Consider the following 15,736-nt stretch of genomic DNA (forward strand, 5'->3'; position numbering starts at 1 on the left):
CTATTTTTCCAAGTTTGTTGGGAGTCTGTTGTCATTTCCAAAATTAATGAGACATAGGCACTTGCAGTATGATGATTTTATTCCATTTTTCATTCAGAAGAAAAAAAAAAGTTAAAAATTGTGAGTGGAAAATGTTCTATTACTTTGTATTTTGCTATTCTCAATTCTGAAGAATGGAGGACAATGGGAGTTTGGTGTGAGTTTACAGTTCATTATGACAAAGTGAATGTGAAATGTATGTAATTTTGATCTGTTGTGGATTATTATTAAGAATTTAACTCGTGGATATATAATTATGTTGGTATGAAATTGATAATTCACAGGTATCCTGTCAAAGTTGTCGAAGTGGATTGGGAAGATGAGGAAGTTCTTATACATTTTGAGAAATGGTCCCAACGCTATGATGAATGGGTTCCAATGGATAGCTCTCGTCTTCGACCAACACAAAATCCAAGTCCCTCGTAAGTATTATGATTATTAAATATAAAATAAATAGATTTTCTATTGACCAGTAATTATTATTAAATAATTTGTAATATAATTTCCAAAATATGTTTTCTGTTTTTAATCATTGAGGGATTACTATTGTGTAATTTACAAAATGACTCTGAGTAACTATAATTATTCAGTAAAACTTCATTTATATGTTTTTATGGGAGTCTGAGAAAAGAAACATGTACATAAGTGAGAAAAGTATAACTGAATTTACATTTCGTAACAGCTGAAAAGTAGCATTTGAAGACTATATGGGGAGAAAAGGTTAAGTTAATTTAATAACATTTTCACAACAGAAATTTATAGTCTGGATCACCTTACTTAACACCGTAAGGGTGAAACCTAACCATTCTTCCCCAATTACTACATATGCTAGTGGATTATAGTGATTTTCTAGCTCTCAGGTTGAATTTTCTTTTACCAACTTCGTTTCTAATTTCGGGAACTGACAAATACAACTGGCAGTTATTTATTTTCTAACTGTTACGTTGGCAGCAATAATTTCGGTTTGTAGTGAAGGAAACTGATGAAAATGCAAGCAAGTAAATATATTTTTAGGTTAAGTCTCATGAATCGTAAGCTGTTTAGTCAATGCAATGAATTTCATGTTGCCAGACAAAATAGATTTTAATATTACATCATACTAATCCTGATTACAAACATAATAAGCGAGAAGTTATTGAACCATTTAGGAAACACCTCACAACATAAAGATGAGATGTGATAAATAAGCAAGATATTGTTATTGTTAATACTGTATTATTATTATTATTATTATTATTATTATTATTATTATTATTATTATTATTATTATTATTATTTCAGTACGTAGCATTGTGATTTTACTCTCTTTGGTGATATCTGATATTGGTTGGCAACACTGAAGAAATGGGCAAATTAGATTTTTAGGAACTACGTTTACATGATCCTCAGTATAGAACTTCACAGTTAAACCATCTTTGAATCTATAATACAGTACTCAAATTTATAAAATGTAACATTATTTATAGGAAATCTTAGCTGCTTAGAGCTAAAGCTGGCTGATATATGACATTTCACATTTCAGTCCAGAAAATTTTACGACACTACATAGGCCTACCTTGTTTTTCCAGTGTGATTTTCATTTAATAACATGTGAATATTTTACAAAAAAATCTGTTATTTTGAACTGCTTGCTCCTAAGGAATAAATAATTCCCTGACATTGTTATATTTGTTCAGTTACATCATGTTTCACTGTTTCTCAAGCAGTAACAACATCATTAAAGGAACAAAGTGGGCCACATCTTAACAATGAACATGGGCTGTATTTTCGCTTTCTTACATTTTCATGGAAAACTTAATTTCGAGCAAAAGTACGATCATATAAGTTTAAAAAACTCATAAACAAAAAATGTATAACCAAAATAACTTAACATAGAAAGTGTAGAAATGTTGCTGGGAATTCAGAAAAGAAGTGTAAGTGTGAAAAGTATAAAAGAAGTTTACTGTATATTTATTAATATGTAAATATTGCATGTCAGTGTAATAAATCTTTTGGCGTAGTTAAAATTAATTTTTGGTCTTACAGAATTTATCTATTATGGTAACAATGGTTATTAGATGAGAAAAATTTGATTCGGCACCAGGGATCGAACCCAGATCCTTGGTTCTACATACCAAGTGCTTTAACCACTGAGCTACATCAAAGTTCAATCCACAGCACCGGATCAAATCCCCCTCCTCTAGTATTTTTCCCTTTGTGGCCTTATTCCATGTTCGACATATATGTTGATTTATATTAAGTTAACTGCCATTATACAAGGAGCGCACTCAATTGAGTGACTTGGTGGTCAGGATTCGACAGTATATGCCTGTTGCGCGAAGAATCTATGTAAAGATTAATTTTTGGTCCTACAGAATTTATCTGTTACCAGTGCATATATTGTGGAATCCCGACCACGAAGTCACTCAATTGAGTGCGCTCCTTGTATAATGACAGTTGACTAAATATATGTCAACATATATGTCGAACATGGAATAAGGCTACAAAGGGAAAAATACTAGAGGAGGGGGGGATTTGATCCGGTGCTGTGGATTGAACTTCGATGTAGCTCAGTGTTAGAGCGCTTGGTATGTAGAACCAAGGACCCGGGTTTGATCCCCGGCGCCAGAGTGAATTTTCTCCTCTAATAACCATAGTTAAGAATGTTAGAATAAACCCTTGTGATGTTGTACATACACATCAGTAAATCACACTCTCTTTTCCAAGTTCTCTTATTTAGGTATTTCATCGTTCAGCGCTACTTTAAGATACACTTACAAAACAGATATCAACTGAAGGAACAATTCATACACAAAGTAACACAGGCCTGCAAAATTAAGGATCACAACAATTTTTATAAAAATTTATGCTACATTTATGGTTTCTTGGGGTGCTGAATCCAAATCTGAGCTCAGAATTTCTCTATCACATATCATTTTTTCACAACACACATTCCCACTTTTAGCAATGTGAAGGTAGCGGTATTGAATTTAATATGGAAAAGTGATGGAGTGAAACATGCCTTGTGGCAAATATTAAAGGTATAGGCTATTTTACAAAAACTATTACAGTGTCGTAAATTAACAACTTACATTTAGTCAAATGCTTTATACCACCTTTTTCCCTTCATGGTGAAGTTGCGTTTGTTACTTTTCCTCTTGTTTTATATTTATTTATTTATTTATTTAGTTATTTTTGTATTTATTTATCTATTTATTTATAATGTATTTATTTATTTTATTTATTTACTTATTTATTTATTTTGGTAGAGTTAGGGCCAAGATACCTTTTCTTCCACACTACCAGAAGTGAAATATACATTCAAACATTAGCAATAACAAAAGTAGTAAAATTAATGGTAATACTTAAATATAAAATCATTATCATGCACATTAAGGAGCTTACATATAATGAAATATTGACCAAACATGATACATGATTAAATAATTACAATTTACATCCTAATTCTACTTTATAGGGCTAAATGACAATTTATACAAACACATATCTGCATCAAAATCGACAGTTAATTCCCGATTTGCCACGAAAATCATCTGTAGCTGCATTTAGATTGGCAACAGGCCATGATTGTTTGGCCAAACACCTGCAGAGAATTGGAATATATCAGTCCCCTAACTGCCCATTGTGCAACTCAAACCAAGAAATGGATTCGGAACACCTCAAAATCTGTGCTTCAGTGGCTGGTCATGATAATATCTTTGAAAAATATTGGAGTGCAAGAGGTCAAATGACTTTATTGTCAAACGCCTGGCATTAGAAAACAACAACAACAAACACACAGAATAACTTATAAAAATTAGCAAACACTCACAAATCAATTCCATGTAAAAGTAAGTAATTCTTAATTCTCAATTTAAAATTGATTAACTGTTCGGCAATTCCTGACATGATGATATGGAGTTCCATAGGCAACAAACTGATGCGGTGAAGTTGAAGAGATTTTCTTTGTGGCCAGTGTTTTTGTTCCCATTGAATGCTTCTTGCTCTGCTGTCTTATTCACAGAGGAAATATGGAAACTTAGCATACCCAACCTGCTGACCAAGAAGCATGTACAACTCTCTCAGATCTCTACAGATCATCCAGTTATAATCTTTATATTTTATCTTTGTAAAACCAGTTCAAGATTTTCATAAGTTTCTTTAAGGTGTATCGAATGAACCAACAAGTAACAAAGCATACTTGTTGTCATTGTGCAAAAACACTCATCACTGCCTTCAGACTTACTTTGGAGGAATCAATAAAAGTCTCCATTCATCCACTTCATACTGAACATTAAACTTTTGTATCAAACCAGGAATATCACTGCAGTATGCTAACGCACTCTCTTATGAAGAGCAGCCGTAAATTATTCTTCTCTACTACTGTAGCAATGAAGAAATGTTTCTGGTGGCAGCAGATTTCTGTATTTTAATCTGGAGCATAAAAGCTAAGCTTTATCCTTTCGTAATCCCAAATCTCTTATTAAATCATTGAGTTCAGACTGGTAAACTCTTCAGAACTTTCAATCTTTACATCACACAGTCTTTTATGATTATGTTTATAATTCTCATTAATTGGTTAGTATAGTACAAAATTTTGCGTTAAGAGCACTGGATTATGGATGTAAAAAAATCACTAGTAGGCTATATTAATAATATAAAACATAAAATATAGTTTTGAGTAAAAATGGTGCGTGATGTGCCATTTTTTATGTCATTTCTGGCTTCAGCACACAAAAATACATAAAGGAGAGCTAATTTTTTTTTTTTTTTTTTTTTTTTTTTTTTTCCCTCGCAGGCCTGTGAATTGTTCAAGTTTAATACAAGCATCATAACTACTGGTACTAAGATGATATCATGCTGATATTAAATCTCTTGCCACACATTGTAAAATATTTCATGAACAATTTAGCACAGGTGTCTCTTATCGGTCATGTAGATATAGGCTGTCTCTATGAGGCAATGGAAGAACTGTGGATTTTAAGAAAACTGATTGTACTATTAAGAGCTACCGTGGAAAATACTCTGTGTTGAATAAGGATTAGAATTTGTTATCAGACCCTACAGTTATCTGAAATGGAATTTTACAAGGACATTCCTTGGCCTGTCTTCTGTTTAATATAGCACTACGGAAGGTTATTAGAAATTCTGGCTGGCATTAGCACTCAGAAGGTCTGTCTTATAAATCTGTCCAGGTTTTGGCATTTGCAGATGCCATTGATTTAATAGGAAGAACACAGAGAACTTTGAAAGAAGCCTTTATTATTCTGAAAAAGCCAGCAAGAAAATGCATCTAAATTAATGAATATAAAACAAAGTAGATGCAAGGAACCAAGAAAGAGTTTACTAACAAATATGCATCTATAGAAATTGGCTGATATAAATTTGAAGTTGTACATAGTTTCACCTACCTTCGGTTAGAGGTTAATTGCAACTGCAAGTGCTCAAATTTATAAATGGATATGTTGTGCAAATAGATGCTTTTATGGCTTCAGGAAACATCTAAATTCACAATAAGTTAATATCTAGGAAAGTTAAAATTATGTTATATAAGTTCTTTTATAATGGAACTTGTGAAGTGGACGGACAGAATAAGAAATGAAGCTGTGTGGGAAAGAGTGGGTGAAGAAAGAATGATGCTGAAACTGATCAGAAGAGGAAAAGAATTGGTTGGTTCACTGGCTGAGAAGAAACTGCCTACTGAAGGATGCACTGGATGGAATGGTGAACGGGAGTAGAGTTGGGGTAGAAGAAGATATCAGATGATAGACGACATTAAGATATATAGATCATATGAGAAAACAAAGAGGAAAGCAGAAAATAGGAAAGATTGGAGAAAGCTGGGTTTGCAGTGAAAGCTCTGCCCTTGGGCAGAACACTAAATGAATGAATGAATGAATGAATTTCTTTTATAATATACCTCTGAGACTTGGCCATTGTTAAAATCTGACGAAAGAAATCTAAGCATATACATTCATAGTTTTCTGTCCAAGGGCAAATCTTTCACTGCAAACTAATTTTCTGCCTTCCTGTTAGTTTCCACCTATGATCCATGTATCTTAATGTCATCTATCATCTGATATCTTTTTCTGCTCCAAATTTTTCTCCTGTTCACCATTACTTCTAGTGCATTCTTCAATAGGCAGTTTCTTCTCAGCCAGTGACTGACCCAACCAATATTTGAAACAAAAATTTTGAGATACACTTTTAACCCAGAAAATGGAATACGGAGAAACATATATAACTTTGAACTCTACAATATTTAATGAATAAGATATTGTTGGAGTCATAAAGGTTGAAGGTTAGAATGGGCTGGACATCTATTACATGCCAATGGTAATGGAATGATTAAGAAGGTATTCAATATGCCAAAAGGAACAAGAAAAGCTGGAGGACCAAAGCTGAGATAGGAAGATTGTGTGATATGAGACATAAGGAGTCTGGGATTTAAGAACTGGAGGAGTTTGGCATTGAATAGAAAAGAATGACAAAAAGTTTTGAAGAACAGAGCTCACATAGGACTGTCATGTCAGTGATACTGTCTCTAATCTGTATATTGAACACTTCCTGTGTTGTGTTGTGGTGATGGGATATCCTAGAAAGTGATCTTTACAAAACCTCACAAACCATTCGGAGACTAATCCATAGGGCCTCTGCGTCCATTTCTGTACAGAGGACGACTTTTGTTAAGATAAATGAAATGAGAAATGGATTATTAGCAGCCCAGTTGGTTCCGTTGCATTTATATGTCTGAATGGATCTATTGTGTCCCATTTGTTGGGTGTTACGTAAAGATGCCAGTCTTCACAAGGAAGTTCTAGTTGTTTTTAAGTCAACCTATTTAATGTCATACTGAAGTCCAAGTTTCGTATGTTAGTGTGTGAAATGTGTCACGTTGTTACAGGGTATGAATTGAGTTTTCACATTCCTACCATAGTTTGTTAAAGTAAGATGTCACATCATTATTTAAATGGGATGGGGACACCATTTTGCTGATTACTTCAGTGTGTCATTTACCATTCACAGAACATATCACTGTCGTATATTTGATGAAGAATAGCAAATATTGCCTTAAGTTCTGAACTGACATTTTTTTCACAGATTTTTGCAAGCTGCACGCAAGCAATTACTGAATGAGTTCAGTGTGCTTTTTAACTGACTGATCATTTGGCAGTATTTTTATGTTTACATTCAAAGCCATTGCTAACAAAATGCTCTTGTCAAGCACAAATTAAATCCTTTTTTTTATTAGAGCCTTCCCACACTTCTATCAAAAGTTTTGCTACACTGTCATAATAAATATAATCTCGTGGAACTTTAAGATATTAAACGACTTCACTGCCATTTTGATTTACCAATGAATTCAGTTTTGCCTTGCAATCTAGTGTCAAATAATTTCCAGAATTATATTTTCATATAATTTTTATTTAAAGCAGTACTTAAACCATATGCAGGTAATAGAAACATGAAAATCAGAAAAAAGAAAACATTTACCGGCTTATTTTATATACTGTGTGTGTGTGTGCGTGCGTGCGTCATTAACTTCCAAATAATATTATGTGATTAACTGATTAGTAATATTATGTAAATAATTATTATTCACATAATTTTCTTGTGGATGCCATTTTATTTTGTTTTATTTTTGTATCTTATTTTTAAATATCGTTTGACATTACCTTCCACCCATTTATTTATACATTTTATGTATGTTTGAAAAAATGCATGAACTGCAGATTTGACAAGATATGATTATTGAAAAAAGGAATGACATTTGCTATTGTAATTGTTCAGTGCTATTATTTTCTTGCAGTGCTGCTGCCAACAGATCTTGTGTGGCTGGCAGGCAGAACCCTACTTCCAAGAATGTTGCCCTCACAATGCCGCTTTTAGAGCATGTTGAATAGTTATTTACAATTTTTCCTCAGCCATCTTGAACTGTACTGCGATTTTGTACATTGTTTTAAACTTAAAAACTTTAAATTATGGTTTATTTAATGACACTCGCAACTGCAGAGGTTATATCAGCATCGCCGGTGTGCCAGAATTTTGTCCTGCAGGGTTCTTTTACATGCCAGTCAATCTACTGATATGAGCCCGACACATTTAAACATACTTAAATGCCATCGACCTGAGCCGGGATCTAACCCGCAACCTCGAGCACAAAAGGCCAGTGCTATACTGACTAGCTACCAAGGCCAACGTTTTAAGCTATTTAAGTGTTTATTTACCTAATAATGGTGAACTGTTAGTACACATTACAGCAATGAACTTATATACATGTTGAATATTAAATATCGGTGGTAAAATTTTCTCTAACATAAAAACAAATTAGACATATTATGAGAACATGTTAGGTGAAGACCAGGATGAATTTAAGAAAGGGAAATCATGCTGTGATGGATACTTCACAATGAAACTTTTGATAGAGAAACATCGGGAATTTAATATAGAAACACATATTACATTTATTGATCTGAAGAAAGCTTCTGATAATGTAAACTGCAGCAAACTTACAGAAATACTAGTATGTAATAATATTCCACAACAAATAATTGAAAATATTTTTAATCTATACAAATAAACTTTTATTTCTGTCAAAATTTATGAGAGAATGTCTGTTTGGTTGGAAATTTTTACTGGTGTCAAAGATGCCCTCTCTCACCCCTCTTATTCAATATTTATACGAGTGCAATAGTACGAGAATTTAGAAACTCGATACATGGTCATAATAAAATCAGTTCTTATTTACGGACATGGACAGCTGTTTCACAGTTTTAAAGCTTGCTTCATCCCTTGACTATGGACAGAACTTGGATTTCAAGACCTAATACATTAAAAAAAAAAAAAAACGAAAAATTTAGTTTTAAGAATTGTACAATAATGTATTGTATCGATGTTTGAAAAATTCCTTAAACACGAATGACAATAAGGGTCCTGTACTACGTGCTAGCCCACCTAATCCCTTCAAAGACTGTACCATTAGCGGGAAGCTACTGAATGTCATAAAAATTTGCATGACTAGTAGGTCCAAAGTCCAGTTACAATTTCCGGAACTGCTTCGTGAAAGCAGGACTTCGTAATAATGAAAATGAAGTCGAGCTACAAGATGATGATGCTGAAGTGTAGCAATTTATCCGTAGGCTTTTGAACCAGGCAGAACATGAGAACATTAAAGCCAGTGAATACATCTTGCTTGACAGCAATATAGATGTGACGAAAATTTATTGAACGTGAGATTATGAAGGATGTACAAACTACGAAAGTAATATCTAACAATGAGTGTAGTGAGAGTGAGTGGGGAAGATGAAAGTGATGACAATTTGATCTCTTAAAATTCGGTAGTCTATTTAAAACCAGTTTCACAGATAGTGGCGGAATTGGCGAAATTTGCTCTTAATTGCAGTGTTTCCGAAGTTCTTCAATTAATACAACAGTTACAGGCTACTTTTGTGCAGAAAATAGTTACCGTAGTACAAAGTGTAATCGACCAACTTTTCTAAGGGAATTTCGTCATAAAATACTGTAAATTATTTATCATCAGTTTTAAACAGTAAGGATACACATATGCAAGTTACAAAGTTACATTGTGCAACCTATCCCCAAATAAAGGGCACTTCCTAGTTGCGAACAGATTGTTACAGCCCTAAATGAGAGGTTTCACTGTATATGAAATAAGAATGATGTTTGCAAATAAGCTTATTATTAATACTCCTATGATTTGATCTCCTGCAGTTATATTTGTGGAAAAACTTAAAAGAAAATCAAAGTTTATAAAAGTAATCCGACATATTGGAGAAATAAAAACAGTATTTGGAGGATGATGACATCAATTTCAATCAAACTTTGCGATATGAACAGCAACTTACTTAGTATCAAGAATATGTATATGCTAGTTTAAATGACGACTCTATGTTTCGAGACTGGCTTCTATTTGAATGCACATGCGTGAAATGTAGTGGAGATACTGAGTTACGAAACTATAAAATTTTGGCTGCTTCCAACTTTTCGTGAAACAAAACTTGTGGTTTCGATACGTTTTGAGGTTAAACACGTTCTGGTCTATGGATTGATTAACAAAGTGAAGAAATTGTTAAGTGTCTTGTTTTGTATGCAGTGCAAACGTGTTTGTGGGATTTAAATGACCCAAACTTTAAAGATAAGCAAAAAATTGAACTGTTTCAAAGTCATTCTTAAATGATTGTGGTAACTTTTTGGATCTTCTACAACTATGTCTTTCATTAAGGTTGCAGAACATCCTAAATGTGTTCTAATTCAGACTCCTTTCTTTCTTCTTTTCTCACATTTTAAGGTTAGTAGTAACATATCTGCTACTACATCTAGCATTTAAACAAATAGCACTAAAGAAATGTACAAAAGTTGTCATAATTACTTTCACGAAAATAGTTTCGAAACCGAGTGTCATCTTGTAAAACTAGCCTTATGTGTAAATGAGCTTTTCCAGCAATATTTCATTGTATTCTATATTATTGTCCTGTGCTGTGGCATCGTGGTGTAAGACATCCTGCCTAGGACTTGCGTTACAGAATGCATGCTAGTTTGAATCTTCTTGGGGGAAGAAATTTTCTCATGAAATTTCGGTCAGTATATGGGAATGGTGCCCAACCACTTTGGGGACTAATCACACGATGCCTCCATTCTTGTTGGATGATCGTCCACCTCTGCTTCGGTATATGGACATGAGGCCAGCAGCGAGCTGGTTGATCTGGACTCTTAAAGGGCTGTAGCACCACTGATTAATATTATTCTATATTATTCACTCTATTTACTAGACCTATGTAATCAGTGCTATTGGGAGTGTGACTTGGCTTACTGGCTGCATAGGTGTATGTTGTTGGCAGCAGGACATCAAGGAAATAATCTGCACTTACTGCATTTCCTCCATTCTGACCTACAGTCTGTTTACGTCTTCTTAACTGCAGTCCCTGCATTCATTTCAACAGAAAGATCCACTAATTAATTATCAAATCGTTACTTTGCCACTTTTAAATCACTTTCTATGTTTGTTATTGTTAGCATTTCTTTTAGAAGTGATGGTAAGAGTGTATCCAAAGTGTTCAGTGTTGGTGATCGAGTGATGGCAAAGTGGAGTGATTGTCGACGCTATCCTGCCAAAGTGAAAGCTGTTCTGGGAAATGGTAAGTTTGGTAAATATAAAAATATAAGTTGTTAAGGCTCTTCTGTAAGATTTCACTTTTCTAAAATATTTATAAATTAGAACCATTTTTCTAAGCTTCTAAATTATATTTTTCTATAATTTGTACTCAGTTGTCATGTTATCCGATTTTTGTGACTACTCTTGGAGAGTTGTTTAACTCTGTGATGACATTTTATTTAACTATAGCAATTTTTATTTTCCACCTTTGCTTATCTTAATGTGATTAGTTTACATTAACGTTTTCAATACTCTTATTGTATCATCTTCAGATGTTAGGATGTTATGTCAACATATATGATGAAAACCTAGCCTCATATTGTGTTGTGGGCTATTCAAATGCATAGGACGTATCATGATTTCCTAGTTTAGCTAAAATTTGATCATTGCTGTGAATTAACCTAATTCAGTGTCTATAGTTACTTGTTAAAATTCTGTTAAAATTGACTATGAAGGCCCATGTAGGACAGTGTAAAATTTGTGAGAACAATGATATAACATATGAATATAAAACAAATGAAGTATACACTATAAAACACTATGAAACACTTTGAACACTTATATGGTTGGCCATGTTAGCCTGTTGTGTCATTGAATTGGGCTACTTCTGCTGATTTTAGTTAAAAATCACTGTCTTGATAACACACTTTTTTGTTCACTGATTTATCTCTAGTTTTGGTACTATGTGTTATTGGAGTCTTTGTAGGCTTATCACTTTTTTAATAACACATAGTACCAAAACTAGAGATAAATCAGTGAACAAAAAAGTGTGTTATCAAGACAGTGATTTTAACTAAGATCAGCAGAAGTAGCCCAATTCAATGACACAACAAGCTAACACGGCCAACCATATAAGTGTTCAAAGTGTTTCATAGTGTTTTATAGTGTATACTTCATTTGTTTTATATTCATATGTTATATCATTGTTCTCACAAATTTTACACTGTCCTACATGGGCCTTCATAGTCAATTTTAACAGAATTTTAACAAGTAACTATAGACACTGAATTAGGTTAATTCACAGCAATGATCAAATTTTAGCTAAACTAGGAAATCATGATAGGTTCTATGCATTTGAATAGCCCACAACACAATATGAGGCTAGGTTTTCATCATATATGTTGACATAACATCCTAACATCTGAAGATGATACAATAAGAGTATCGAAAATGTTAATGTAAACTAATCACATTCAGATAAGCAAAGGTGGAAAATAAAAATTGCTATAGTTAAATAATATAAGCTTATCAGTATCACCAAAAATGAAACCTCTGGGATGACAGTTGAGATACAAGTACACCATCTTCAAACAAACGGAATGGAACTTTAATTTACTCAAGAAATTGAAGCGAGCTGACGTGGAGAGAAATTGGAAAGATATAACGAAGGTGCTTTTCCAACTTCGTAACTTTCAAGAAAATAATAGTTCAGAAATGTGAAGGTTAAACAGAATTCGTTATTAATTGTCAAATGAAACTGGCTGTTTGGTTATGGTATTTTTCTAATTCACTGGTCTCGTAATTGAGGTCTTCAGTTTTAAGTCGAAAATATTGTTAGTGTTGAAATACGTATGTTTTGTAGAACAGTTGTTCTTCATGTGGATAAATATGGTAAATTTTAAATCATTAGATAGAATTAATTTATAAATGGAACCTATTCGAAGTCAGGAACTTATACATTTTGTATAACCTTAACAGAAAATATGATTTCGGTTTGGAATTGTTCATATTGATGAATTGAGATATGGATAGAATAAAATAGGATGTTTTATTTTTGCTGGTAGAGTTACGGGCTTAAGGCCATCTCTTCCACTCAACAAGCCTTAATCAATGCAATATCCTTGAGTTACATTTTAACGACATATTTATTTAATTTGAGATAAAGCCTATACGAAAAAATAATAACTTAATTTATGAGCTAATATAATTGAATTCGATATATATGCAATATGTAAAGAATTATAATTAAGTTAAGATAGCTAGTTGATTAAATGATGGGGATGTATGGAAAATTCATGGCCTGATATATAGATCACATCTACTGTAAATTACCGCAAGGGTGACACAATTTTAATTTTTTATCGTCAGTACTGTGATATGAGATATTTCATAGTCATTTGCCAAGCACATTTATATTTGACAGATAATCAGAGTTAATAAGTGAAGAATATTGTAAAAATGGCATTTTGTCTTCTTCACGTACCTTGTAAAGAAAGCCATCATGATTTTACCCAAAATGAAATTGACATGGACAGTACTATAGAAAAATTTGCCCTTTTGTCCTTGAGAATAAAAAAGTGACCATCTTTATTTAAACATGGTAGAGAGAGCATGCAAAACAATTCATGTAGTGGACAGTCATCAACAGTTACAGCCGAAGAAACTATCAGCAAAGTCCTTGATACAGTACTGTATAAAAATTAAATTACATGAAATTATTGGGCTTAAGGACATCTCAGCTTAACAAATGTAACGAGAATTGAGTACAATAGATTTTTGTTAAACAACTGTGATTGTTGACATTGAAACAAGAATATATTTGATGTGAAATTTCAAAGGCGTGGTTGTAATGTTTTGAATAAGAATCTGGTCAACTTTCTGAGTATGTATACACTATTCAAAACAATAAAGAGAAACACATTTTCAACCATCCTGGAGCCTCAATTATAATGATTTCTTTGAAACTACTCTCCATCTGGAGTTGTGCAGTCTAAAATCAGCAGACATCAGAACCCTCAGTGATGCCTTATGAATGTGCATTCTGCCAACAGCAATAAGAGTTGCGTTTTTGTATGGAACACTTGAATGTGTCATCTGATTGAAGTTGCAGTTGCACAAGCCATGACATTTCTGAGGGGTGACTATTATATAAGTTATATTGCAGATGAACTTAAAATCAATTCCTCTGTCATCTACAGACTCTAAGATGATAACAAGATGCAGTTAGTAGTCCAGACAACCTGAATAGTATCGAGAACTGGAAAAACTCATTTGCAGGACCAATATGTGATCATGTTGCAATGCTCTGCTACCTTCAGAAATATACAAAATAGCGTGAGAATGGTAACGAGTGTGGAAATTCCTGATCAGATGATCAGCGATAGGTTGAGGGAAGCTGATATGTGACCTGGTCATTTCTGAACTCACTTTTAGTATAAATTAACTTGCCTTAATTTCACTGTAGACCATATTAATATACAGCTTCAGCATTAGATCCTGTGCTCTTTATAGATGAGTTCTGATTTCATCTAACACACTGTGGTGGATGTTTGCATGTGTACAGTTACCAACCAGATGGACAGTATACTCCAACAATCATACAGGAAGCTAACAGGTTTGGTAGTGGTTCCATGATGATTTGGAGAGGGATTGCTCTTTATAGATGCACTGGTTTTGTCGTCATTTGCACGTGTTCCATTGTCTGACTGGAGCTTGATATCAGGGTAATGAATTGGTGTATGAGCTATGACCTGAATCTCTTAGAACTCGTATATATCTCAGAACAGTTTGCAAATGTCTTCCTGTAACCCTAACACTGCAGGAACTTACAGGGACCCTTCCTGAAAATGGAGGAGATAATCCCAGGAAGACACACAGAGACTTGTGTGAAATGGCGGCAAGGAAGCCATGCTGTTAATGCAAGTGGATTATAAAGGTAGCCAAAGTTCGTATGTATGTATGTGTATGTATTCAATGCCTACCCACTTCACTTTAAGTGATTCGGGTTCCGCATATTGCGGATAGATGGCAGGACTGTGGCCCATTGCCTAGTTGTACACCACTTCGACGGGCCACATTCCTCATGATGCGTATCTGTGAAGAGTTATGTCATGTACTAGGGTGAGTGTATGTGTAAGTGTTGGTGTAAGTGTAGTGTCTGAAATGAGTGATGATGATGATGAAGATGAAGGGAGAAGGGGAAACCTGGTGTCAGTACGTTGCCTACTCCTGTCGAATAGCACCAAGGGGGCCACCAAGCTTAACATCCCCATCCGACAGACGAATCACTATCAACAGTGACATATGCCTTCTCTTCATATGCACTGTGGAGAGGGTGTATGTATGTATGTATGTATGTATGTATGTATGTATGTATGTATGTATCTAATGCCTACCCACTTCACTGAAGTGATTTGGGTTCTGTATATTGCGGGTAGATGGCAGGGCTGTTATCCATTTTGTAGCTAAAATACAATATACTGAGTAAGTGAAACTCAAGTACAGTTTTTATTTCTCGTCAGAAAGATACAAAACAATTCACAACAAAACCGTTGCCAAGGAGAGCTGAATTTCCATAGCCCACTCCGTTTGTATCATGAACATAGACCTAGGCCAGTTGTGACTGCAGAACTCGGAGCCCTACATGTACTCTCCTCCCAGTGACGCTGAGTCACGAAACTTTTCTTGCACCAGGATAAGTTCTGAATGGTGGGGGATTTGAAGAACTTGGTCTCTGATGATCAGAGGTCTTGTTCCCATCATCTTCAGAGAAGACTTCATAGAAAGCTGGCTTAAGTCTTTCTGTGGAAATGGTCTTAGGGCTCC

The 15,736-nt window shown here is 34.0% G+C and overlaps 1 protein-coding gene across 8 annotated transcripts in view; it reads left to right on the forward strand.

Moving 5' to 3' along the window:
- The window catches only part of LOC138703439 (PHD finger protein 20-like protein 1), a 142,739-nt gene that overhangs the window by 30,128 nt on the left and 96,875 nt on the right, over positions 1-15,736 (forward strand). For 6 of the 8 annotated variants that reach the window (XM_069831298.1, XM_069831303.1, XM_069831301.1 and 3 more), the window contains exons 4-5: positions 324-461; positions 11,053-11,174. In XM_069831298.1, the coding sequence (XP_069687399.1) occupies positions 324-461; positions 11,053-11,174 (260 nt within the window). The remainder of the gene's footprint in view (positions 1-323; positions 462-11,052; positions 11,175-15,736) is intronic. The other 2 variants (XM_069831300.1, XM_069831302.1) reach the window with 2 other exon arrangements.

Source organism: Periplaneta americana, chromosome 7, assembly GCF_040183065.1.
Source record: "Periplaneta americana isolate PAMFEO1 chromosome 7, P.americana_PAMFEO1_priV1, whole genome shotgun sequence".
In the NCBI taxonomy this organism is placed as follows: Eukaryota; Metazoa; Arthropoda; class Insecta; order Blattodea; family Blattidae; genus Periplaneta; species Periplaneta americana.